This window comes from Chrysemys picta, chromosome 4 (genome assembly GCF_011386835.1).
Source record: "Chrysemys picta bellii isolate R12L10 chromosome 4, ASM1138683v2, whole genome shotgun sequence".
In the NCBI taxonomy this organism is placed as follows: domain Eukaryota; kingdom Metazoa; phylum Chordata; order Testudines; family Emydidae; genus Chrysemys; species Chrysemys picta.
Genome location: NC_088794.1, coordinates 152,885,623 through 152,911,398, shown reverse-complemented (window position 1 = coordinate 152,911,398; position 25,776 = coordinate 152,885,623). Strand labels below are relative to the sequence as shown.

The window sequence follows — 25,776 nt, the reverse complement described above, 5'->3', positions numbered from 1 at the left end:
TTGCCAAGGAGGGGTGATTCACTGCCTACTCGCGAGACCAGTGTGGCATCTGCAGCAGCGGCACGGCAGCAGCAACAGTGGCCCACTCGGTGACCATACTGGAACCCAAGGGCTGTACTGATGATCCGGTCCCATATTCCCACCAGTCCTCCCTTGCCGCCTCTGACAAACTGCCTCTGGCATCTCTGGCACCGTAGTCGGAACACGGTACTGAATTTGACGTGGGGGCAGCGCAGGAAACTCCAACACGTAAGGGCCTTCCCCGGAGAGGGAAGGGGAACCCACCACTCCCCCGGCGGTGCAATTGCCATTGTCGTTTCTGGATGAAGCAGTGGCAGGTCCTTTCCAAACGGGCAGTCCTCCTGACGACTTCAAGGAGCACTAGGTCCTCCTTAAAAGGTGGCTGCCAATTTGAACTTAAGAATTGAGGAGTTTGCGGAGAAGTCTGACCTCTTAATATTATATCCTCTTCCACCCAGCCAGGGTCGCACTGCCTATCCATCCAGGGGTTCTTAAGATTTGCAACTCGCAAACTGGCAGCCCCCCTCTTCCATTCTGCCTACTTCTAAGAGGTAGAAAAGAAGTACTACGTCCCTGCAAAAGGGTTCAAATATTTGTACACTCACCCTCCAGCAACGTCACTGGTCATGTCCGCTGTGAATGAAAGGGGCAGGCAGGGCCAAGTCAGTGGCACTCCAAAAAAACAAAGACGCCAAGAGACTAGAAAAGTTTATTCGACAGCCAGCCTGCAGTTTCAGGTGTCAAACCATCAGGCTCTGTTAGGGGGTACAATTTTAATCTGTGGGACTCCCTTAGCAAATTGGAAGAAGTGTAAGTCCTGGCACAATCAAGGAACTATGATGTGATTGGAATAACAGAAACTTGGTGGGGCAGTTCACATGACTGGAGCACTGTCATGGATGGGTATAAACTGTTCAGGAAGGATAGGTACGGGAGGAAAGGTGGAGGAGTTGCACTGTATGTAAGGGAGCAGTATGATTGCTCAGCTCCAGTTTGAAACTGATGAAAAGCCTGTTGAGAGTCTTTGGGTTAAGTTGAGAGGCGAGAGCAACAAGGGCGATGTCATGGTGGGTGTGTGCTATAGAACACCGGATCAGAGGGATGAGGTAGACAAGGCTTTCTTCGGACAACTAACTGAAGTTTCCAGATCACAGGGCCTGGTTCTAATGGGGGACTTCAATCACCCTGACATCTGCTGGGAGAGCAATACAGCAATACACCGACAAACCAGGAACTTTTTGGAGAGTGTTGGGGACAACTTCCTGGTACAAGTTCTGGAGGAACCAACTAGGGGCCGTGTTTCTCTTGACCTGCTACTTACAAACAGGGAAGAATTAGTAGGGGAAGTAAAAGTGGGTGGCAACTTAGGCGGCAGTGGCCATGAGATGGTTGAGTTCAGGATCCTGCAATAAGGAAGAAAGGAGAGTAGCAAAATACGGACCCTGGACTTCAGAAAAGCAGACTTGGACTCCCTTAGAGAACTGATGGGCAGGTTCCCCTGGGAAGCTAATATGAGGGGGCAAGGAGTCGAGGGGATCTGGCTGTATTTTAAAGAAGCCTTATTGAGGGCGCAGGAACAAACCATCCCAAAGTGCAGAAAGAATAGCAAATATGGCAGGTGACCAGCTTGGCTTAACAGTGAAATCTTCTGTGAGCTTAAACTCAAAAAGGAAGCTTACAAGAAGTGGAAATTTGGACAGATGACTGGGGGGAGTATAAAAATATTGCTAGAGCATGCAGGGGTATAATCAGGAAGGGCAAGGCACAATTGGAGTTGCAGTTAGCAAGGGATATGAAGGGTAACAAGAAGGGTTTCTACAGGTATGTAAGCAACAAGAAGGTGGCCAGGGAAAGTGTGGGACCCTTACTGAATGAGGGAGGCAACCTAGTGACAGATGATGTGGAAAAAGCTGAAGTACTCAATGCTTTTTTTGCCTCGGTCTTCACAGACAAGGTCAGCTCCCAGACTGCTGCACTGGGCAACACAGTATGGGGAGGAGGTGAGCAGCCCTCAGTAGTGAAAGAACTGGTTAAGAACTCTATAGAAAAGCTGGATGTGCACAAGTCCATGGGTCCAGATCTAAGGCATCCAAGGGCGCTGAGAGAGTTGGCTGATGTGATTGCAGAACCATTATCTTTGAAAATTTGTGGTGATCGGGGGAGGTCCCAGACAATTGGAAAAAGGCAAATATAGTGCCCATATTTAAAAAAGGGAAGAAAGAGAACCAGGGGAACTACAGACTGGTATCCTCACTTTAATCATTGAACAGATTCTCAAGGAATCCATTTTGAAGCACTTGGAGGAGAGGAAGGTGATCAGGAACAGTCAGCATAGATTCACCAAGGGCAAGTCATGCCTGACCAACCTGGTTGCCTTCTATGATGAGATAACTGGCGCTCTGGAGGGGAAAGCGGTGGATGTGATATAAAAAAAAGTATGAATTGGATGAATGGACTATAAGGTGGATAGAAAGCTGGCTAGATCGTCGGGCTCAACGGGTAGTGATCAATGGCTCGATGTCTAGTTGGCAGCCCGTATCAAGCGGAGTGCCACAAGGGTCGGTCCTGGGGCCGGTTTTGTTCAACATCTTTCTTAATGATCTGGATGATGGGATGAATTGCACCCTCAGCAAGTTCGCAGATGACATTAAGCTGCGGGGAGAGGTAGATATGCTGGAGGGTAGTGATAGGGTCCAGAGTGACCTAGACAAATTGGAGGATTGGGCCAAAAGAAATTCGATGAGGTTCAACAAGGACAAGTGCAGAGTCCTGCACTTAGGACGGAAGAATCCCATGCACTGCTACAGGCTGGGGACCGATTGGCTAAGCAGCAGTTCTGCAGAAAAGGACCTGGGGATTACAGCGGACGAGAAGCTGGATATGAGTCAGCAGTGTGCCCTCGTTGCCAAGAAGGCCAATGGCATATTGGGCTGTATTAGTAGGAGCATTGCCAGCAGATCGAGGGAAGTGATTATTCCTCTATATTCGGCATTGATGAGGCCTCATCTGGAGTACTGTGTCCAGTTTTGGGCCCCACACTACAAGAAGGATGTGGAAAAATTGGAAAGAGTCCAGTGGAGGGCAACAAAAATAATTAGGGGGCTGAAGCACATGACTTATGAGCGAACTGGAATTGTTTAGTCTGCAGAAGAGAAGAATGAGGTGGGATTTGATAGGTGCTTTAAACTACCTGAAAGGGGGTTACAAAGAGGATGAATCTAGACTGTTCTCAGTGGTAGCAGGTGACAGAACAAGGAGTAGCGGTCTCAAGTTGCAGTGGGGGAGTCTCTTTCCAGGATCCAGCCTCCCACTCTTTCCTCAATCTCCTGTGCCATTTCCGGTCGGCCTGGTCTTGGCTGACCTCGGACCATTGGATGATCGATATAATATCTTCAGGTTACACCCTGCAGTTGGGGGGGGGGGGCTGTTGGCCGCTTCCGGGGCGTAGCGCGGTCCGCAGTGCCAGGGCAGGCAGGAAGCCTGCCTTAGCACCCCTATTGCGCCGCTGACTGGGAACCACCTGAGGTAAGCCCGCACCCTAATCCCCTGCCCCAGCCCTGAGTCCCCCCCCAACCCAGAGCCCCTTCATGCACCCCAAACTCCTCATCCACGGCCCCAACCCAGAACCAGCACCCTCATCCCAGAGCCCTGACTCCCTCCCGCACCCCAACCCCCTGCCCCAGCCCTGAGCCCTCCCAAGCCCTGAACCCCTCATTCCCAGCCCCACCCCATAGCCCTCACCCCCACATTCCAACCCTCTACCCCAGGCCTGAGCCCCTCCCATACCCAAAACCCCTCATCCCCAGCTCTGTTGGGTCACGGCCATCAAGAATTTTCTTCAACTACTTTGCTTCAACTACTAGGCCACTATCTCGACCTTCCATCCGCCGCTCCGGGGTAGGTTGGTTTTCACCCAGAACATGACTGCCAAGTTCCTCAAGGGCCTCGAGCGCCTCTACCTACACGGCAGGGACTCCATTGCTCTATGGGACCTGAAACTTGTACCCCCTTTGAGCCTCTGGCTTCCTGCTCTCTCCTCCTTGTTTCCTGGAAGATTGCGTTCTTGGTTGCAATAACATCTGCCTGCTGGACCTCTGAGATTAGGGCACTTACCTCAGAACCGCCCTATAGGGTCTATTACAAAGACAAGGTCCAGCTGCAGCCGCAGTCGGCTTTCCTGTCCAAGGTGGTCTCTCAGTTTCATACAGGCCAGGACATTTACTTACCTGTCATTTTTCCAAAGCTGCATAAGCTTGGTCCTGTGGAAGGGCCTCCTAGTATTTCATAGAATATCAGGGTTGGAAGAGATCTCAGGAGGTCATCTAGTCCAATCCCCCGCTCAAAGCAGGACCAACACCAACTAAATCATCCCAGCCAGGGCTTTGTCAAGCCGGGCCTTAAAAACCTCTAAGGATGGAGATGCCATCACCTCCCTAGGTAACCCATTACAGTGCTTCACCACCCTCCTAGTGAAATAGTGTTTCCTAATATCCAACCTAGACCTCCCCCACGGCAACTTGAGACCATTGCTTCTTGTTCCTTCCTCTACCACCACTGAGAACAGCCCAGCTCTATCCTCTTTGGAACCCCCCTTCAGGTAGTTGAAGGCTGCTATCAAATCCCCCCTACTCTTCTCTTCTGCAGACTAAATAACCCCAGTTCCCTCAGCCTCTTCTCATAAGTCATGTGCTCCAGCCCCCTAATCATTTTTGTTGCCCTCTGCTGGACTCTCTCCAATTTGTCCACAACTCTCTGTAGTGGGGTGACCAAAACTGGATGCAGTAGTCCAGATGTGGCCTCACCAGTGTTGAATATAGAGGAATAATCACTTCCCTCGATCTGCTGGCAAACTTGCTGAGGGTGCAATCCACGCCATCCTCCAGATTATTAATGAAGATATTGAACAAAACCAACTCTTGGGGCACTCTGCTTGATACTGGCTGCCAATTAGACATGGAGCCATTGATCACTACCTGTTGAGCCCGATGATCTAGCCAGCTTTCTATCCACCTTATAGTCCATTAATCCAGGCCATACTACTTTAACTTGCCGGCGAGTTTATTTAGCTTTGCATGTTGACTTAGTTTTGAAGAATTTAAGAAAGGATTTCAAGGTAGTATAGCAGTGTATCATTTGTGTCTTAATATTTGGTAGTTCTATGGATAAAATGTTCCAGATTTTCTTGAATTCAAAGCATTTAAGAGAAAACAGATCTTAAAACAATAAACAGCCTCTGTGTGCCTAACTTTCCTTAAGGTCTACCACTCACTGGAAGTGAGGAAGGATGTTTTTCTAAGAGATATGCTGTAGAAATTATTTTGGGGAAGCTCCATGGCCTATGTTATGACAGGAGGTCAGACTTTGAACTTCCTGTGATTATGGGAGGCCAGGTGTGGATTAAATCTTCACATCTTTACTTTTAAGAGGACACAATCAATCACATAACACAAGAACCAGGAGTCACCTAATAAAATTAATAGGCAGCAGGTTTAAAACAAACAAAAGGAAGTCTTCATACACCGCACAGTCAACCTATGGAACTCGTTGCCAGGAGATGTTGTGAAGGCCAAAACTATAAGAGGGTTTAAAAAAGAATTAGATAAATTAATGGAGGATATTAGCCAAGATAGCCGGGGACGCAACTCCACGCTTTGGGCATCCCTAGCCTCTGACTTCCAGAAACTGGGAGTTGACATCACAGGATGGATCACTTGATGACTGCCTGTTCTGTTCATTCCCTCTGAAGCACCTGGTATTGATGATTTTGGGAAGACAGGATACGGGGCTAGAAGGATCATTGGTCTGACCCAGCATGGCCGTTCTTATGTTATGTTCTTAAGATGATATCTTAAGATCATCTTCTACTGTTAAAGATAATTTTAACTGCGGGAAACTTGGTAGTGTGGAGTTAAATGACCAGTCTAATGACAGGGTTTATTTCCTGCCTAAATCTGCTGTCTCTAGAAATAATCCTACAGTCTTTATTTTTATTTAGGCCGAAAGAGAACAAATTAATGTCATGACCTAGTGAGAGATCACAGGGGTTCTTAACAAAATCTTATCAGATTTGACTTAATGTGCATATTCTTAAATATATTTAAACATCCATACTGCAGTCTATGCTAGATTTGAGTTCAGGTCTCAAATGATTCCATGTATACTTGAGGATATTAGTGGGCCGTGGGAAACTTTTTTGTGGTTTAGTACCTTAGGTGGCGTGGGGACGAAATTGATCAGTTTTTAAGTGGTGAAAGTAATGTTGATTTTGTTCAGTAAGGGAAAATATTTTATTTAATTTGATATCATATGCCACTGCATTCTTGGCTACTTTCCCACTTGATAGAGTGAGATAATTATGTATGCATGTCTTTGTATATACTGTTGGTAATATTTTCAACTGCTTTTTTAACTGATCTCATTGAGGTATAAAAATTCTCAGGCACTACTGAGAATTCCATATTTAAATTTAAAAGAAAATGTACTTGTTCTACAGTTCTGTTTTAAAAAATATTTTTATACTATTATGTTTAACAAAAATGTCCTGGAAAGATTGAAATGATTTTCAGTTACTCTGCTTTTTAATTATAGCTGATTTAAATCAAATACTGGGAGATTAGTTAAATGTAATGATTCACTTGTATCTGAGTGATGCATGTTGCTGTATCTTTTCTAAGTAGGTTATGTTTACTGTCCTTATCTGCTTCAATTTTGAAGTTCCAGGTGACTGAATCCTGCTGTCTTTCATAATAGTCATTCTTGGTTTGTTTTGTAGAAGATGATTGGATCAGATAGTCAGTGCTTGTACACTGTGTATGTCGTGGCAATATCATTTTCTTCCATACTGCAAATTAGGTCAGAGAGATGAAACACAAGCACACATAATGAAAAATTAAAAAGATGTATCTAATTACAAGAAATAATCATGTAAAAAAACTATTACATAAAACCATAGCAATGATGTTATCAAAATTTAACCCAGGCATTGGCTCCCTTTAAAGGAAAAATGTTTGCCTTTATATTTTGTATATGCTATTTTTTAGTTAGAAGTCTGGTTTATGTTTATTAGCTTATATTCAAATACTAATGTACACTATACAGGTCTTTGGGTGTAATGCACACTACATTTTTGTCTTCAGGTCTTTCATGTTCTCATCTTGAAGTATTTCTTTGATCTAATAGTAGTACTGCATTATAGAAGTTATTGCTTCTCTTAGAATATAGTAGTTTACGGCACATCATTCCAGTAAATGTCTCCCCTGACCTGCTCAAATCATGTTGGTTATTTAAATATTTTATTCTACTGTGTAATGCAGATCTCATTCAAGTCCCATCATGTTGTTAATTGTAGTTGTTAGTGGCTATCATTTACAGGTTACACTGATATATGCCATAGAATATGTATTTCTTCAGCTCTGTAAGGTCCCTACAAATTCTACAATAGGTCTTTTGGGGAAGAACTGACTTACTGGCTCACGGGCTATAACTGTTCTGCTGAAGAGCATGCCACTTTTATTCTGCCTCCACAGATACAGGCAAAGTGAACAAGAACTCCTTGCTGCAAGAGATTTAGGATGTTCTGATTTTTTTTCTAAGTTAAAAAAAAGTTAATATTTTAAATTTCTGATGCAGAAATCTGGGCAAGTGTTTTTCACTGGCATTGGGGACAGACATTGGATTCTTGGCTTCCCTTTCTTCCAGAAGTACTACAGCAGCATATGCCCCTGTAGCCTAGCAATCAAGCAGAAAAAAGCCTAGAGGGAAAACTTGATATTCATGCACTTATTGCCCAACAGTGCATAGACAATAAGCTCGGCTCATTTTGTGGCCAGCTCAGGAAGGGGTCACCCTAATTGCCTTGTCCTGAGCCAGAAAAGAGTCAGGAAGCCCCAACAGTGAAGCAGCAAGCAATCCCCTTGATCTTTCCTACTTTGCTTCATTTCCTCCCAGGAGGGAGCAAGTGACACAACGATACGAAGGCAGTTCTCCCAAGGTAGAAATTGCTACTGACAAGCTGCATGAACCTGCTACATTAGCCTCAGCATTTTATCATGGTCTTATCAGTGGATCATTTCTGTCCCCCAATGCAAAGCCACGGAAGGAGGCAAGAGAAGCAGACCCAGATCCAGATCCACCCAACAGAGCATTACGTTGGTAGTTGGAGCCCCAGACTCATTTTCCAATAAACAGCCCAGAGCTCACATCGTAATGGGCTGCTTAGTCTGCTTACCTTATGGTCACCTAGTTAGGTTTTTCACATCCATAATCACTTAGGTTTTCCACATCCAGTAGGTCTGTCACATGCAGGGATGGAGATATGTTCCCTTACCGAAGCTCCATTCCCTCCTCTCCCACTCCCTTTCCTTTCCCATTGGTGATTCTTTGGGATGTGTGGGGGGGAAATGTCTGTAGATGAGCCGAGGCAGTTTATCGCTTTCCCCTCCCCCAGGACTTGCCTTCAAGTGCCCTAGTACATCTAACCTAACAAATACAAAATAAGAAGCCAGAACAATACAACTTGCAGAATAAGTTGAAGCAAGTGGGTAAAAAGAGCTATGCTAAGTTGTCATCGTAGTGGGTACATGTAGATGAATTGTAGACTTGATAATTACCATAGTTAAAGAGATCAGAATATTGTAGGTGTGTGCAAAGTAAAACTGGAATAGTTGACATCTGGAATAAACATGTTGTTCTACTTCTAAAACTGTGATTTATCGGACATTGATTTCCTGCTGTTAGTACGTTTCACGCTAGACACAGGGGAAACTTTCCCAAACCATTTCCCTCTGGTTTAGCCTTAACCAGTGTTAAAATTGGTGGGAGCTGTTGGTACCCAAGATTCCAACAAGCAGACCTGTACTTACTACTGCAGTTAGCCTCGTTTTTCATCATGTTTAACAAAAATGGTTATAAACAGGTTTGCCATCCAGAGCTTTCTGAATGTTACAGCTTTCACTGGCTTTTACACCAATTCAACTGAACTCATCCTACAACCTCTGGGAAATTTTGTAAACATAGTTAGTATAAACACTACCTCAGTCTGATTACTAGTGCATACAGCTAACATGAATTCAGAGTTAATGGTCTCTTGTCAAATTAAGGTGGTGTTACAGAGTGCCAAGACACTTTTGATACTGCTACCCAAATGGACCAACAAATTGAAAAAGCCATTTGTCTAGAGTAAATCTGATTACTCTAATCATAAAACTGTAGAGTTAGCGCTCATGAAAAACTAAGTATATGGAAAAAAATCCTAACCACCTTTGGCAAAGGAACAAAGGAGAAAAACAGTATTAAGTTGACTTGGAGCAGGTCATTTCCCTTGCTCCACTGAAGTGGAAAACAGGCTTGCATAATGTGTATGAACAGAATTAAATTAAAAAAAAAAATACTTACAGCCTGGAAGACACAAGAAACTTACACTGACAGTGGAGAACACTGTAATGGGATGTAAGATGGGCAATAGCCATCTGCTATACTATAAACTATCCTGAAGTGAATTTAATCATAGAATAGTCTCGACAAAATTACTATTTAGCCTACAAACTAAACAAGTCAGTTAAATTCTGATTATTTTATCTCTGTTTGGCAGATAACTATGCATTAAAGCTGATTGTTGATTATAGACATACAAACAAAATTTTGAAAAAGCATAATTATTTCTTATCTTTGCATTACATATGTGCTTTTTCTTTTACCTGCAGGTTTTAGAAACGTTTGCTGGTCGCCTGATTAAAATTCGAGTTTTGGCACAGCGTGATATTCCCAGCCTTACAAAGTACCAGATAATTCTAGCAAGAGATCAATTTCGGAAAAACCCTTCTTCACACAATGCGGTAAATGTTACTTAGTAATGTAATTGGCTAAATGAGTTTATATTATACAGTATTCAATAAATAGTAGTAATACTCCTACATTTACATAGTACATAAAATACCAATGGATCTCAAAATGCTTGACAAACTATAAATAGAAATTACTACAGATATGCAACCCTGGGATGGAATGTGCAAAACTGTTTAACCACTCTCAACACCACTGCAGGACCATTTTGGAAAAGAGGGAAGAATACTGTATCCATCTGAAACTATATAGGGAACTAGACATGTAAAATATAACTGCCCAGATTACATTGAGGTCTGAAAATTCAGCTAATGCACCTCCTTGTCTAAATTGCCGCAGGGTTTTTACTAATCACAAATAGTCTGCCCTTCGTTTATTTAATAAGCCAGGTGACAGCTATACAGAGAAACTCAGTTCATTTATGGTTTTCCAAAAGTCCTATGAGTGTCTTAAGCATAACAGAGAACGTAATTTATAACAATCAGTACAACTTTATTAACTCAAGATGCTTAGGCTGGGTAAGTGTAAAGGAAATTCCACCCTGCCAAATACAACAAGCAGTACAACAAAAACAGCAGTGCAAGCAGTAAAACAAAATGGTATTCCCTTGATAAGGCAGATGGTTAATTCATTCCAGAGGACAAGCAAAACAGCATTGGTGTATTTTGAAAATATTTTTGCCGATGTCCATAATTTTCAAGTGATTCCTTTATCAAAATTCTTCCATGTCTCCTTTGAAAAAAAAAAAAGGTTACTTTTATTAATTATTAGGAAACTTTGCCAAACCATTTCCAGCGTGGTTCATGAGGTTTTTGGGAGACAAACCACCAATTCAGTATTGTTTTCTTTTGCAGTTTTGTTTATCAAATGTTAAACTGATTTTTGGCATCACAAATTGCAGTATGATTCCTGTTGCTTATTGACCTCTTTAATTTAATCCAGTGTGTCATCATTTTTTTATTAGGGGATACAACAGGGCATAATTGAAGGAGATTTTGCTCTTTGCATTAGTTTGTATCATGGTTATGAACTACTGCTGCAGATGGGAACACGATCATTATTTATCTTCCTGTGTGGAATTATGGATGGATCAAAAGGTAAAATGCATTCACAAACAAACTATCTCTGCTCCTTATTTCGTCCTACAATTTAATTTTCAGGAAATAAAAACATATTATGTTGAGTACCAGGTGTATATGAGTATTTAAAATTATTTAGAACGAAAATGGCTTTAACAAATGGGTTGCACATGAAATTTGTATATTTTCATTTTTGCAGCTCACATTTTGATGAAAATATCATGCTCAACGTAAGCCTTTAGAAATAATCTGTAGATGAGATAGTGTAGTTAGATTGGGATAGCAATGATGTGTGTGTGGCGATAGATCAGTGAAGTATGAGGAAGATGCAATCAGAGTTCAGCACATGATACAGCAATAGACCGGAAAAGAGACATAACCAGCCAGTAAAAGGTTTATGCAGAAAAGGATTAGGTCTTTAAGGCAGTCACTATGCAGGCAAAAAAAAAAAAAAAGAACCTGTAATTCCCAACAATTCAGCTCTATTGGTAATAGCAGCCATGGAAGACACAGTATGGGCAATACTCTGTTTATACCATCATGTCTCCTGGCCCTGCAGGGTTAGGTACATGATGGTAAAATGCCTGAACACTGTCTGCATTACATCTTCTCTTGCCATCACCAGTGAAGTATAGCGTGTTCCATTTCTGATGGTGTAGAAAAGATCTTACTGTGGGATAAAACCTGGATTCTTCTTTGACTGGCCTCTGCTTATTCCTATGTGTGGGATTAGTATCTCCCGGCATCAAGCTGTGAAATCTTCTAGAGAGCAGTGTCTGGGGCCACTTGCCCCTCCCTAATGCGCATGCGCACACACACACACATATATATATATATATATATATATATATATATATATATATATATATATATATATATACACATATGGTGATGGGTTCTGAGAGTATAAAATGGGAATGGTCCCAACTGCTTCTCAGTTCCTTCTTTACTGCTAAAGGTGCAGTTATTGCACGTGGGATCCTCGGTGCTTTCCTCATCTAGCGTCAGCTTTGGTGATGTACTGGCCTAAGTGCAATACAGCATATTCACAAGCAGTGAGCCTCTGTCTAGCATAAGTTGCTCAGACCTATCTGGATTGGCTAGGTCTGGTGTTGAGAACCTGGCATGGTTAACTTTGCTTTTATAGGGAGCACCATAGTTCCCTGATCCTTTGGGGTCTACTATGTTGGCACCCTTATACCCAGATCTCCTGTCCTGGAGTCTTTCCAGTATCAGAAACTTAATCTCAGATAAACACTACACAAATGATGATTACAGATGGTTGCCTTTCAGTGCCTGCGGAGATAGCTGACTGAGGGTCTAGAAGTTGCTTTTGTTTGCTTTAGTATCTGGCATGGCCTTTATCAGCTCCACTATTCTTTAGATGGTTTCCTTAACCAAGTGCAAGGTGTCCTTAAGTGCAAGACACCCTCTGCACCAAAACCTCTGAAAACCATTCCCAGGCTCAATATGAGGTGGCTCTTGTTCCTACAGGTTCTCGTCAGTGCCTCACCATTTATTGGCTGTGAAAGTGACCAAGACTTATTATCTGGTGCCAGTCCCCTGACTTTGAAACCATCCAAAACCATTAGTGCAGACAGTTAGGTTCCAAATATTGGTGTCAATGCTTTGTTTCTGAAGCGAGGTCATAAAGAGCTTTCCTGGAATGTGCTCTACTATCATCAGCCAATGCTGCATCACTACTGGCATGCTTTTTTCTATTCATGTCTAATGAACTGCTCATTGAAACCCCTGAGTTTCCAAGGTGCTATACTTTAATAAATTAAAAAGAAAAGTTGGCAGCCGTTACAGGGACCTTGCTGCCTGGGCACCAAATCCTTCTGTTCCAATTGGAGTGAGTCTTCTAGTACGTTTTCTCCAGTGCTCTAGCCCTGGAACCTATTCTTCTGCAGTGCCATTAAGACTTTCATCCTGTTTTAGGTACTTACATATTACTGTAGTATCTGAGCACGTCACAATCTTTCATGTATTTTTCCTCACAACTGACCTGTGAGGTAGGGGAGTTCTGTAGGTCCATTTTACAGATGGGACCTGAGGCACAGAGAGGATAAATGACTTGCCAACGGTCATACAAGAAGTCTGTGTCAGAACAGGGACTTGAACCTAGGTCTCTTAAGTCATAGGCTAGTGCTCTAACTTCTGGAACATCCTTCCTCAACCTGTCTTCCATCTGAGCACAGCAGGCAGTCTATATCAGGCACAGGTGCCTCAGAAGAGTTCTTGCTGTTTAAACTTTCCTGAGCCTGCACACTCAAGTACTGACAGTGCCCAGTGGAAAGCACTTAACTTGTGAAGTTATCATTCTCAACTGTGATTAAGAACATTAATTGCTTGGAATTGTTGGTGTGTTGTTCCTAGGCAACACAGTCGCTGAAAATTACAACCTATAAATCAACACTGGCATTTATATCGCCTCTTTTCACAGGACAATCTCCAGCCCTGTTATATCAGTACAACTAACCACAGGTCTCCAGGAGATGCTTTGCTTTAAATGGCACCTTTAAAAAAATAAAGACAACCCGGCTATTCTGACTTCCTCTCCAATGTCAGGGCATTTTTTCATTAATTTCCGCATCTGGACCTTGGCCCGCAGACAGGCTCCTTAACAGTGTAATTGGGTGATATTGCACCCAGGCTACATCTGTGGTCTTCACAACACTGACTTACAAAAGCTCTACTTTTTCTTGTCCCTACTTACAACTGAGCCACTTAAATCTCAAATCATTCAAGATGGAAAAGGTGAAGGTAACACATGCATATAAGGGAATTCACTTCTCACCTCCCTTACCATCTCTAAAGGAATATTTCCAGATAGTGGACTGGGATATTTATCCTGCCACCCCACCCTCACCTTTTCAAGGTTTGTGGATCTGGTCCCAGATGAAAGCTTCATGCCAGTGTTCTGGAGTCGAGAGCTGTTTTGTTTAGCTTGCAAGGCTTTCTCTCTTTGGCCAATACCAAATATTCATGTGGTGTAGGATGGAGAGCTATGTCCAGGCGGATACTTTGAAGAGAGTTTTCATACAGTGACACAGATGTCTGTCTTAGATCTTGTTCGGGTATTGTGTAGTACAAGGAGAGTAGTCCTGACTAGGCAAGGAGACCACTCATTGTCTCCAGTTCTGATATATGGTCAAACAAGATCTAATATCCTTGACAGAAGCCCCTTCTCTTGGGCTGGAATCAGGAATTCCTCTGTGTATTCTCTTTGATCCTATTGGTTCAGGAGATCTGTCTGCAGATCAGTTGGCATGGAACCAAGATGTTGTTAGTAATCCTTACCAGAGTTTGTCTTTGAATATGATATGTTTTCTCAATTCACTGGATCTTTGATTTCAGATTGAGTAAGAAAATCTGTTAGAGCCTGAGTCTCCTGTGGTTGACACACTCTGACTTCTGGATTGTTCAGATCCTCTCCAAAAGTCTAGTGGATCCTATCAAAAAGCAGGAACTTTGGACCAAACAAACCTCTTGCTTTTAACACTGCCATCACTTACGTTTTTTGAACATTCAGAACTGTTTTGAGTTCATTTAGGCTACATGGGTTGTGATTTCAACTTTTACCCTCGCAATCTAGGGGAAACAGCCCTTGCTCACCTTACTATGACATATATAATGGATGGGTTGATCCAAGGCTCTTCAGGTTGCTTGTGGTAATTGCTTTGCTTTGATGGCTACACCAAAGGAAACTTGATTTGTTCCTAGCAACACATGTGGTTGTGCTGTGGGCATCATGATGTGGATGTAGCTGTCTTGGGATATTTCCTCTGCTTCATGTAACTCTTTTTTTGCTTTTGGGATTGTTTCACAAAGCTCTTGGGACCTCTGGTTTGTCAGAGTATCATCTGTACCATACAGCAGATATCTGTGAAGAAGGCATTCCTCATAGTCATAGTTTCAGCCCACAGACTTAGTTAGATAGAGGCTAGATGGCAAATACTCCCTAAACTGTAGAGCATATGAGAAATGTGATTTGGTCAGTGTCCTCATGCCCATTTTCAATCTCAAGCCATCTGTTTCCATCTTGTACAGGCCACTAACCTGTCTGTATTTTTCCAAGTCTCATTTATGCCCTTGTTATGACTTGCCCATGTACAATTACCTGGCTATATCAAAAGGTATTAACTAATCTGAACACAGCACCCATATTACAGGCCTTCTTCCTAGTGGGTTTTTTTTTAATAGAAATTGCAAAACTGTTACTTGAAAAACTGTATGTTCTTAAAGCAAAAAAATTGTTGTGATTCAATGAGGTCTGATCTGGGAGAGCAAGATTGTGGGCACTTCTAATACTCTCTTGATCTGTCATCCAAAGGTGATCATTTTTAAGTCCTTGTTCACCTGGAACTGCTCATCCCATTTTCTGAGAGGTACTGTTCACTAATCTCCCACAAATGGGACAATGCAGAGCCACTCAAAAAGAGATTATTTACCAGTAACAGTTCTTCAAGCATGTCGCCTCTGCATATTCCCACTCCTCACCAACTCTCCTCCACTTCTTTTGAGTCTCAGGTCAATAATTCCAAAATTAGGCAAGGAACTGAGGGGTGGTTGGAACCTTTAGAATTCTCCTCAAGGGGCAAAATGGCTCTCAAGACGATTGTGCAGCTCCATGCCAGAAGATGTCAGCCACAGAAGTGTGAGTGTGCAGTGGTGTCACTCTCAAGCAATAACAGTTACTGGCGAGTAACCTCTTTCTCAACCATGGGTCACTGCCACCACCCTTTCTTTGTGGCTAGGTGGAAAGGAATGTTGGTCCATAAACTTTCTTTTGTAACATGGGGCCATGGTATGGAAAAGGCTGAGAACCACTTATCTAGAAAGGGATCAGGGAACAAACAGATGCATAGAGTAAAATACGCAATATATTTTAACCACTTAGGATATGTCTACACTGTGTTGTAAACCCTGGTCTGTGGGACCTGCACTTGTGGAGTTGGTATTTCCAAGCCCATGCTCGAGCGTCCACATTGTATTGTAAACCTGCGTCTACAGTTGTGGGACCCGGGTCTCTCAACCATGCTAGCGTGTCCATATTGCACTATGCAGACCTTCTGACTTGAGTTTGTGGCTTGAACTGCATTCACACTGCAAAATGACAGGGCTTGGGCTCAAGTCACAGTGGGATTAGGGCTTGGATCCCTCTACACGCACCCCAGATGAATCCAAGAAACCAGGTCCTGAGTGCTTGCTGACCCAAGTCAGAAAGATTTGTGTGTGGATGGTAGCGGGGTTGGGCTCACATCTGAGTCTGCCCCTGGATTTCCAATGCAATATACACGTACCCTTATTAATTTAGAAAGAAACTAATATGAATCTGGCCAGGTCTACACTACACACTTACTTCGGAATAACTACATCAGTCTGGGGTGTGAATAATGTCGTTATACTGATCTTAACTCTCTGTGTAGACAGCTCTATGTCAGCAGGAGAGCTTCTCCCACTAATATAGCTACCGCTTCTCGCAGATGTGGAGTTGTTAAGCCGACAGGAGCTGAATCCTGTTGGCTTACAGTGTCTTCACCAGAAGTGCTACAGTGGCGCAGCTGCATCAGTGCAGCTGTGCCGATGCAAGTTTGTAGGGTAGACCAAGCATCTTGATTCTTACCATTTTATTGCTCAAGTCTTGATGAATTGATGAATCTTGTATTCATGATACCATTAGCGCTTCTGGATGGTTGAATGCAAGCTACAAAATTACTAAATGAGTTATTGGTGACTGCTATTACTGCTGTCTGAGAGTGAAGTTTGATACCAATTAAAAAAAAAAACCTTACAGAATGCCTCAGATCATAGAAACAATTAGCAAATAGTAATGTGTATGCTAGTGTCTTGTGACATTCATGCGTTGGTATTTTTACAATGTACTGCTTTCATACATGCTTACTTTGACATTTTTGATAGTACTGTTGTATTAGTAGATGCATGCACTGGAGTATGCATTCATTATTTTTAATAAATAAAAAGAGTTCTTCAGTTTCACTGCTCCCTTAAGCCCTTTCTACAATGGGAAGTTGATTACAGACAACATCCTCAGTCACAACGGATTCCCTTGAACCAGTGCTGGCAATAGTTCAGCTGTTAGGGTAACCAGGACAAACCTTTTTTCTGCACTGTTACAGAAACATTCAAGAAGACACGTAACACTGTCCTGCTTACACTAGTAGCTCAACTGTTTTCAGCTGTGGGTCCCTCTGAGTGCAGAAAGCTTCTTCAACAGCTGGCCAGTTTCCTAATATAAACTAGATGATATTAAAGAGACAAGGTGAGTGAGGTATATCTTTTGTTGGACCAACTTCTGTTGGTGAAAAGGACAAGCTTAAGACTTCTTTAATAATAATTTTTAATTTGCCTGAACAGGATGTAGACTTCTGTTGTGTGCATTTAATTCTCGTATGTACACGCTAACACTCCCTGAAATAATATTGACTCCCAATTACATAAGCCTTTCCATAATAACTTTAGCTTCTTCAGAAAATTCTATTTGTATTTCAGTTAAAGAAATGTGGAATTGATTCTAAATTAAATTCAAGTTATATGTAGCAAAACACCAAATCTTTAACATTACTCAAGAGATTGAATATTAAACTATCTTATCTTTTTATAAAGGCTTGACTCGTGCCAGGAATGAACTTAGCCGGAATGAGGACTTCATGAAATTGTATCGGCAACTTGAAACCATGTTTTCAGACACGTCTGTGACTTCAGCAAATGGAAATCTTCTTTACAACAATAGAACAGGTCAGTGTTTACCTTTGAAGTCAGCATATTTGCTTCCTGACTTTTTTCTAGAAGATCATTTTCTCCCCTCAAAATTTAAACCTGGCAAACGCTCTGTTCAACATAAAGCCTAGCTGCTGACGATTCTTGATGCAAAATAAGTCTGATATTCAGTGTGATGCTTCTCTTTCATAGTGCACTTTAAGGTTAAGGTAGCACAAAACTCGATGGTACACCTCTACCCCGATATAACGCTACCCGATATAACACGAATTCTGATATAATGCGGTAAAGCAGTGCTCCGGGGGGAGGGGCTGCACACTCTGGTGGATCAAAGCAAGTTCAATATAACGCGGATTCACCTATAACACAGTAAGATTTTTTTGGCTCCCGAGGACAGCGTTATATCGAGGTAGAGGTGTAGTTACATTGCAGCTTTTATGTGTTCTATATAAGCAATTTCATCTGCCTTCAAATCACAGTTTTGTAGGTCTGAAGCGTTGAAGTTCAGTTAGAATTAACTATAAATTATTATAATCTCTTAACTAGCCTTGTGCAATACTTTTTTAATTTGACCACAATAAAAGTAATGTGCAGGTCTTGAAAAACTGGGTTTAACAAACATGCGTTGCAGTAATGAGTTTCCTGAGGTTCATGTCTTAGATAGTTATTGTAATTAAATTGGAAATGTTGGGAATTGGTGCTTGTCAGACTTGGAAGAGAGAAGTAGAATAAGAAAACAAGGTTCACAGAACCTCTTCTGTACTTACTCCAGATAAAGACACATAGGTATATTTTTTAAAATGACCTTATTTGATTTACAGGACCTACAAATAAAAATAAAATCATCTACAGTCATCCAAAATTAAAGAAATTAGAAGAAGTCGTAGTAGAACACTTCAAATCCTGGAAGGGATGTACAGGTAAATGTTAATCTCCAAAATGTAATCTAATCGCACTATCTGAGTATGAATCCATAATATTCTTCTTTAATTGTTTCATTTAATTGAAGTGTCCCTAGCCTCTTTTTGCCAGAAGCTGGGAATGAGCAACAGGGGATGGATCACTTGATGATTACCTGTTCTGTTCATTCCCTCTGAAGTACCTGGCATTGGCCTCTGTCGGAAGACAGGATACTGGGCTAGATGGACCATTGGTCTGACCCAGTATGGCCATTCGTATGTTCTTATTCTTTAATTGATTGAAACTCTTGCATATTTTGCTAGGTATTTTTATTTTATCCGCTTGAAAAAATATCCCTGTGATGGGGCAGCTGCCCCTCACTAGAATAAAAGGGGTTAAAAGCAGCCCTAGGGAGGCTGTGCCAGAGGCAGCCAATCAGGGCCAAGCCGGCCCATATAAAAAGAGAGCTGCAAGGCAGAGGAAGGCAGTTCTCTGCTGGGAGCCCAGGGAGGAAGGACTGTGTCCATGAAGGGCCAAGAGAACTGCCAGCACCCTGGACAGAGCAGTGCTGAAAACAGGGGCTGAGGAAGCCAGAGACAGCTCCTGGCTGGCTGCCGGGGAGTTACAGACTGAGGCCCTGATACAACAGTAAAGAGGGTGCCGGAGCCACGTGGGAAGTGGCTAGACTGTGGACTGCAGTTTGCCACTGGCGGGAAGTGGCTGAACAGCAGACTGCAGGTCCCCTGGCAGGGGGGAGCGCACTGTGGGGCACAGCTGGAGGGCTTTATCACTGAAGAGGACACTGCGGTCCTTGGAGAGACGTGGGTCCAAGAGCAGGAGTCACGGCGGCAATGCACCACCCAAAGAGGGTGCTCTCAACCACTGAGCTAATTTCCAAGACATGCTGAGGCGGTGCCAGAGTGGTGAGTGGAGCACGTTGCACATGGTGGAAAATGCGTGCACACAGTCACCCCGATACAAGGGGAGGATAGAGGACTGTGGGGACGATTGCCCAGGTACAAGGGGGCTTGAGAGACTAAAGGACAGATATTGAAGGTGGGGACGATGGATCCAGAGCATGCAGAGGGCTTCTTTGCGGAGGGTTCTTGCGCCATCTCAGGCTGGACCCTAGGGTCAGTACCCAGGCAGAAAGGGATTGACAGCAGGGAAGGCTCGAGACCCTGCTACAGGAAATCCTGGAGAATCAACAGAAGCAATGGAAGGCCCAAGTGCTACCTCCAGACTTATCTGGGGGCAGCTGGTTAAGGAACAGCAGGCCCCGTAAAGCTCCTGTGGAGAGAGTTTAATAGAAGCAGCAGAGAGCGTGAGGAGAAGCTAGGCACCAGGGCCAGGAGGCCGGTGGCTGGGCTAACTGATTGTCATGCCTGTGAGTGTCAAGGACACTGGAAAAGAGATTGCCCTTACTGGGATGGGGACTGAAGCCTCAACCAGAGAGCGGAAAGGAGCGAGAGCCCAAGAGAATCTCCTCTGTGAGGAGAACAAGGAGGGGATGGGCATATTGGGCTTGTGGGGCACCTACAGAGGGAATGTCCTTACATAAGTTTCAGGGTCAAGGCTAGCCTAAGGGAAGGAGCTGAACAAGGGAAGGACTATGGAGGGCCCGTAGTCAAGAAGAGGCAAGGAATTTGCTTTTGGTGCCATGAGGGTGGCCGTATAAAAAGGCACTGCCCCCTTAGGAGGAAGCAGGATAGGAAAGGGATTTCCAGAGCCAGGTTGGGTCAGAGACTGTCAGGGAGGATGCAGCAGTGATGGCCGTAGACCTTCCAGGGATTCATCTCCCACTGCAGGTCCCCTGGCAGGGGGGAGCACACTGTGCGGCACAGCTGGAGGGCTGTATCACTGAAGAGGACGCTGTGGTCCTTGGAGAGACGTGGGTCCAAGAGCAGGAGTTATGGTGGCAATGCACCACCCGAAGAGGGTGCACTCAACCACAGAGCTAATTCCCAAGACAGGCTGAGGAGATGCCAGAGTAGTGAGTGGACCCCGTTGCAATCACTGAAAAAACAAGTTGCCATCATACAGTTAATTAAGTGAAATTTCCTTATAGGTTTCATTAACCTTATTTTACTATAAATTCTTGCACAACTCTAACCAAATGTTAAAACAATGATAATAAACATTTTAGTTTTATTACTGGGGTCTCATTTGTTCAGGGATTTCATAGCCACAGAACAGGCTGTGGAATCCAACTCCCTCTGCAGAATTATGCCCCTGAAGCTATGCTTTCATTAAAAAAAAATCTTGTTAGTATGGTTGTGCGGGGAACATTTAAAGTGTAAACAAGAACTGATGCAATGTCATCTTCCTGAGTGGCAGAGAACTTGGAACAAAGCTCTTGACTTCTACATAACTAAAGGAAAAATGTGAAATTTCAAGAATGAGTTGGATTAAAAATAAACAAAATCCTCATATACTTGATATGTTATTAATGTGTTTGTTTTCTGTTTCTTTGTAGTATTTTTACTTGATTCACTTTAGTGTGATTTATAGGGTTTATTTTGTGTGCTGTTAAAATTTTTTAGAAAATTAAAATACATATTTTAATTATGCAAAAGTTCCTTCCTTGGGAAGAAGAATTGGAAGAGCTCTTCCACTGAAAACTTCAGTTAATAGGGAGGAAAAGGCGTATCACTCTTCATTATGGAGTTCAAGGATACAACGCTTGACATTTCTAACTTGGGATTCTGTGAAAAGCCATAAAAGTTACCTCAGATAATCAGTGCATATATTTTGTGCTTTAAATAATGCAAATGTTTATTTTGTTATAATATTTTAATTGATGCTAAAGAGAAAAGAGCACTTTCAGATAAGGTTAAATGATTCAACTGTATCAAGCTAATTAGGCTTTAAAAGTCTGACTTCTAAAAAGTGATTCCAGTCTTAATTTCAGAATTTCTCAGACTTCTTTTTGTAGCGCAATCAGTGCTTGCAGCATTGAGAATTTGACACCAAAAACAGCCTCTCTTCCCCCTCAGTCCTACTCCATATATTTTATATGCACTGGCAGCAGGAAGCATAAGTTAAATGTTTGAAAATAAAACAGTTTTTAGTGCCTAAACCATTGATTTGAAAAGAACAATTGGAAGAATCCTAAAATTAGGGAATGCGAGAAGAAACAAATTTAAGGTAGGCCAGCTTGGCAAGTTGATCTCATCTCTCTGGTTATATGGAATCATGTCATATTACATGAATGTGACATACTAGGGTAGAATCCTGCCACACATACTTTATCAGACAATACTGACCAGCAAAGTAAGTTTTCAAATGATGCCTTACAAGTTATTCTTTGTGAAAATATTATTACAATAGTGTGGTAGGGGTATATTTGGTCACAATGAGTATGTATACATGTCATTTATACATGGAGGTACTGGCCATGGCTTCACAGTAAGGTTAAACTGAATTTTATACTTAAAGCAGGAATTTAACCTCTTATTATATATGAAGAGTACAGTGTATTCTTTTCAAATTTATATCACTTATTCTTTAAGTACAGAATGGATATATATATATAAAGCGATCTATATTTATGTAATATTCATATACTTATGAGTATGATGGACGATGTATGTGTGGTAAATAGTTCCAGAAGAACAGTGCTCTCTCCAAATTGACTGGTTCTTCTTCGAGTGATTGCTCATGTCCATTCAACTTAGGTGTATGTGCTCACCACATGCACTGGTGCCAGAAGTTTTTCCCTCAGCAGAATCCGTAGGGGACCGGCTCTGGCGCCCCCTGGAGTGGCGCGCCCATGCCGCGGTATATAGGGCACTGCCGATTCCCCCTACCCTCAGTTCCTTCTTGCTGGATATGCATTCATTGATTTATAGATCTTTCTACTGTCACAGCATTGAATTTTTGCCAAAAGCACAAAAATAATTTTGTTAGTAAAACACTAATTTTCCCATTTTAGATAAAAAAAAGCTTGATGCTTTTGGTGTATGCTTAGCACAATAATACATAAAATAATTTGTCCAAATAACCATAGAAGTAAGAGGCTTGTGTTGACAGTTGAGGTTTCAGAGACTGCAGAAATTTTACTGGAGCTATGTTGCTACTTATTATTATTTATTCAGTTATAAAGATCTTATTGTTCATTTTATATGTCTAGGTCTGGAAAACATTTTATTGAAACTTCCTACAAAGTAAAAAGTTGTAGATTTGTTTTTTTTCCATGTAACCAAATGGAAAAAGAGAAGCAAATTTTTTTTACAATTGGGTGTGCAACATTAGCCACCTTCCAGTTTTCTGCAATAGTAGCTGTTTGTAGTGCTAAATAATCTTTCCTTTTTTATAAACATAAAAAGTGCCTGGCTATGTGCTCTGAGTACCGTGTCAATTATGTTAAATTTCCAAATCCAGTAAAGTTTAATCAGCTCAGCTCATCTACCAAGCAGCAGCTCATAATTAATGTTAACACAGCCATTCATCTTCTCATCTTGTACTTGTCTGAGCTAAGAGGATGAACAAAATCTTCAGATGCTTAAGCCAGGGAATACCAAGTAGGAGAAGGGGAGATTATTAGTTCTGCATACCTACTGGAATACTGTATTCAGTTCTGGTTTCCGTGCTTCAAAGGGGATGTTGAAAAATTAGAAAGACTTCAGAAGAGAGCTACAGAAATTATTTGAGGTGTGGAAAACTAGGGAGAGACTAAAGAAGCTCCAGTACGTTTAATTTATCCAAGAAAAAGGTTCAGAGCTGACTGATCATGGTCTACAAGTACCTACAAGGGGAAAAGATTTCTGATAGTAGACAGTTATTTAATTTGGCAGAAAAAGGCATAATGAAAGCCATTGGCTAAAACTAGACAAAATCAGATTAGAAATAAGGCGCACACTTTTCACAGTGAGAATAATTCATTGTAATAATTTACCTAAGGATGCGATAGATTCTTCATTAGTTAAGATCTTTAATTAACACTGGACGTCTTTCTAAGGGAGATGTTTTAGCTCAGACAGAACTTATTAGATGATCATAATATGGTCCTTTCTGGCCTTTCACTTGACCTTTGAAGATTCATAGGTTGTAACATGTTGGCCCTGCAATGTGTCCTGAAATCAGTAAATCCTGGCTACTTCGGATCACGAGCAGGAAGGCTTGCCAGAACTCTTAAAAGCAACAGAGAGTCCTGTGGCACCTTTAAGACTAACAGATGTATTGGAGCATAAGCTTTCATGGGTGAATACCCACTGCATCTGACGAAGTAGGTATTCACTTATGAAAGCTTATGCTCCAATACATCTGTTAGTCTTAAAGATGCCACAGGACTCTCTGTTGCTTTTTACTGATCCAGACTAACACGGCTACCCCTCTGATATTTAAAAGCAATTAATATTCAATTCAGTTCAAATGTTTGAGATTTCTAATATTTAAGTATGGACCAAGATTTCTGAACCTTGTGGGTGAATAGTGTGTTCTGGGCATCAATTCTAAGCAAGAGATTAACAATTTTACAGTTACAATGCAAAATTAAAATGTACACATAAATTATTAAGCAGTCTTTTGTAAAACAGAGAGTAAGTTACTGTACCATGTTTGCCATTCATGTGCTGGCTATCTTAGGCATCATCAGTATCATTGATCCATCACAACATACATCCACCACTCTCCTCAGTCCAAGTCTTTCCTGGAAGGAACAGCCACAGGAAGTGTAAGCCAGCATCCAGAAAGCCGTTCAGGAGGTACTTGTCAAATTAAAACATGGAACAGCAGCTTTGCACATGCTTATAACAAAAGCAAACACCATAGCATAGTTCTCCTGTTGATCAATGCAAGGTCAGAGATCAGGAAGCCCTTTATTATTCACAGTGTCGTCCTCAGAAAATCAACACAGGGCACCAGCCTACTCCGTGAATCTAGCAACATGGGCATCCTGCTAATCTATAGATTTTTGAAAAGGAGTCGACTGAGATACTCTGTGAAATAGTGATGCTGTTTCCAAGGTTTGTTGTCCACGTATATTTAAACACTGTGTTGACACTGCAGTGGCCCAAAACAACCACTTGTACCCTTGATTTCTTCCAAGTAATCTCTGGATCTACATACATGCAGCCAGTCACACTCTGCACTAGATTGTCAGACTTTAATTAAATACAGGTAATACAAGAAACACCTTCTGGTGATCTCCCTCCTGCAGACAAGAAGCAATCGCACTAGTCCACACCCAGAAGCTCCCGGATCCAGTAAAATTCCAAAGCATCATTGCATGTAACTCTGCGTCACCAAAAACTAAGTGAGTCACTGGGACTATTCCATAACCACAGTGATTGACACTGACACAAAAGTGACATCCTTCCCAACAGATCTCCCCGGTTTTCTGCAATCTGTGACAGGAGTCAGAGGAAGAGAATTTGTACATCAGCAGTGTAAAATATAGGCAGGCGCAGACCGCATCCAACATAAGGAATTTTTGTAAGCCTATGCCCTCTCTGTGGAAGAAATAAAGAAAACCCGTCTTTCCACCTTTGCATCTGTTAAATCAGTACTAAACTATAACTTGTGGCTCCCTTGGAGAGCCATAAATGGTTCATAGGGGAGCCACGATTGTTGGGAAAAGGTTTTTAATTGATATCTCAATTTTTTGTTTGCTTTTAATTAAGAGACTATTAAACTGGGCTTAAAAATCACCTCTGTCTTATCTGTGGGTCTGTGTCTGATGCTCCTGTTGCTGCAGGGGTTGGGTACCTCTGCTTGTCGAGGTGGCCTTTCAAAGAGAGGCTCCCTGCTAGGGGAAGCATTGAGCAGGAAGCCTATCAGCTGAAAGACCCCTGCTGAGGCAGAGAGAGCCTCCCAGTGCTAGCCACGTTGCAGCAGCAGCACTCGCAGTTAGGGAAAAGGGGCTGAGGGAGAGACAGGGTCTCATCTTTATACTGGAAAAATTTTTACCACGTGCTAAACCTACATGTAGCAAACGTTTGGCTGAAGATGATGATTTTAATAATGTTAAATAGAAAAGGAAGAAAAGCAGACAATCCAATTATAGTTACATTATGCTTGGATTTTTGTGTCTCAATATTACTGCAGAAAGTCCACAGCCCCAATGTGTCATTTGTTTTAAAATGTTAGTAAATGAAAGTATGAGGCCAAAGAAACTACACAGACATTTAGAAACCAGACATCTGGAATTTGTAAAAAAGAGCCCAACAATATTTTCCTTCAGAAACGTGAA

The 25,776-nt window shown here is 42.1% G+C and overlaps 1 protein-coding gene across 4 annotated transcripts in view; it reads left to right on the top strand.

Annotated features, from left to right (window-relative positions):
* Nucleotides 1-25,776, top strand: part of FANCM (FA complementation group M) — a 131,606-nt gene that overhangs the window by 46,249 nt on the left and 59,581 nt on the right. For all 4 annotated transcript variants that reach the window (XM_065594021.1, XM_065594020.1, XM_065594019.1 and 1 more), the window contains 4 exons: nt 9,723-9,854; nt 10,826-10,958; nt 17,571-17,702; nt 18,506-18,604. In XM_065594021.1, coding sequence (XP_065450093.1) covers nt 9,723-9,854; nt 10,826-10,958; nt 17,571-17,702; nt 18,506-18,604 — 496 coding nt within the window. The remainder of the gene's footprint in view (nt 1-9,722; nt 9,855-10,825; nt 10,959-17,570; nt 17,703-18,505; nt 18,605-25,776) is intronic.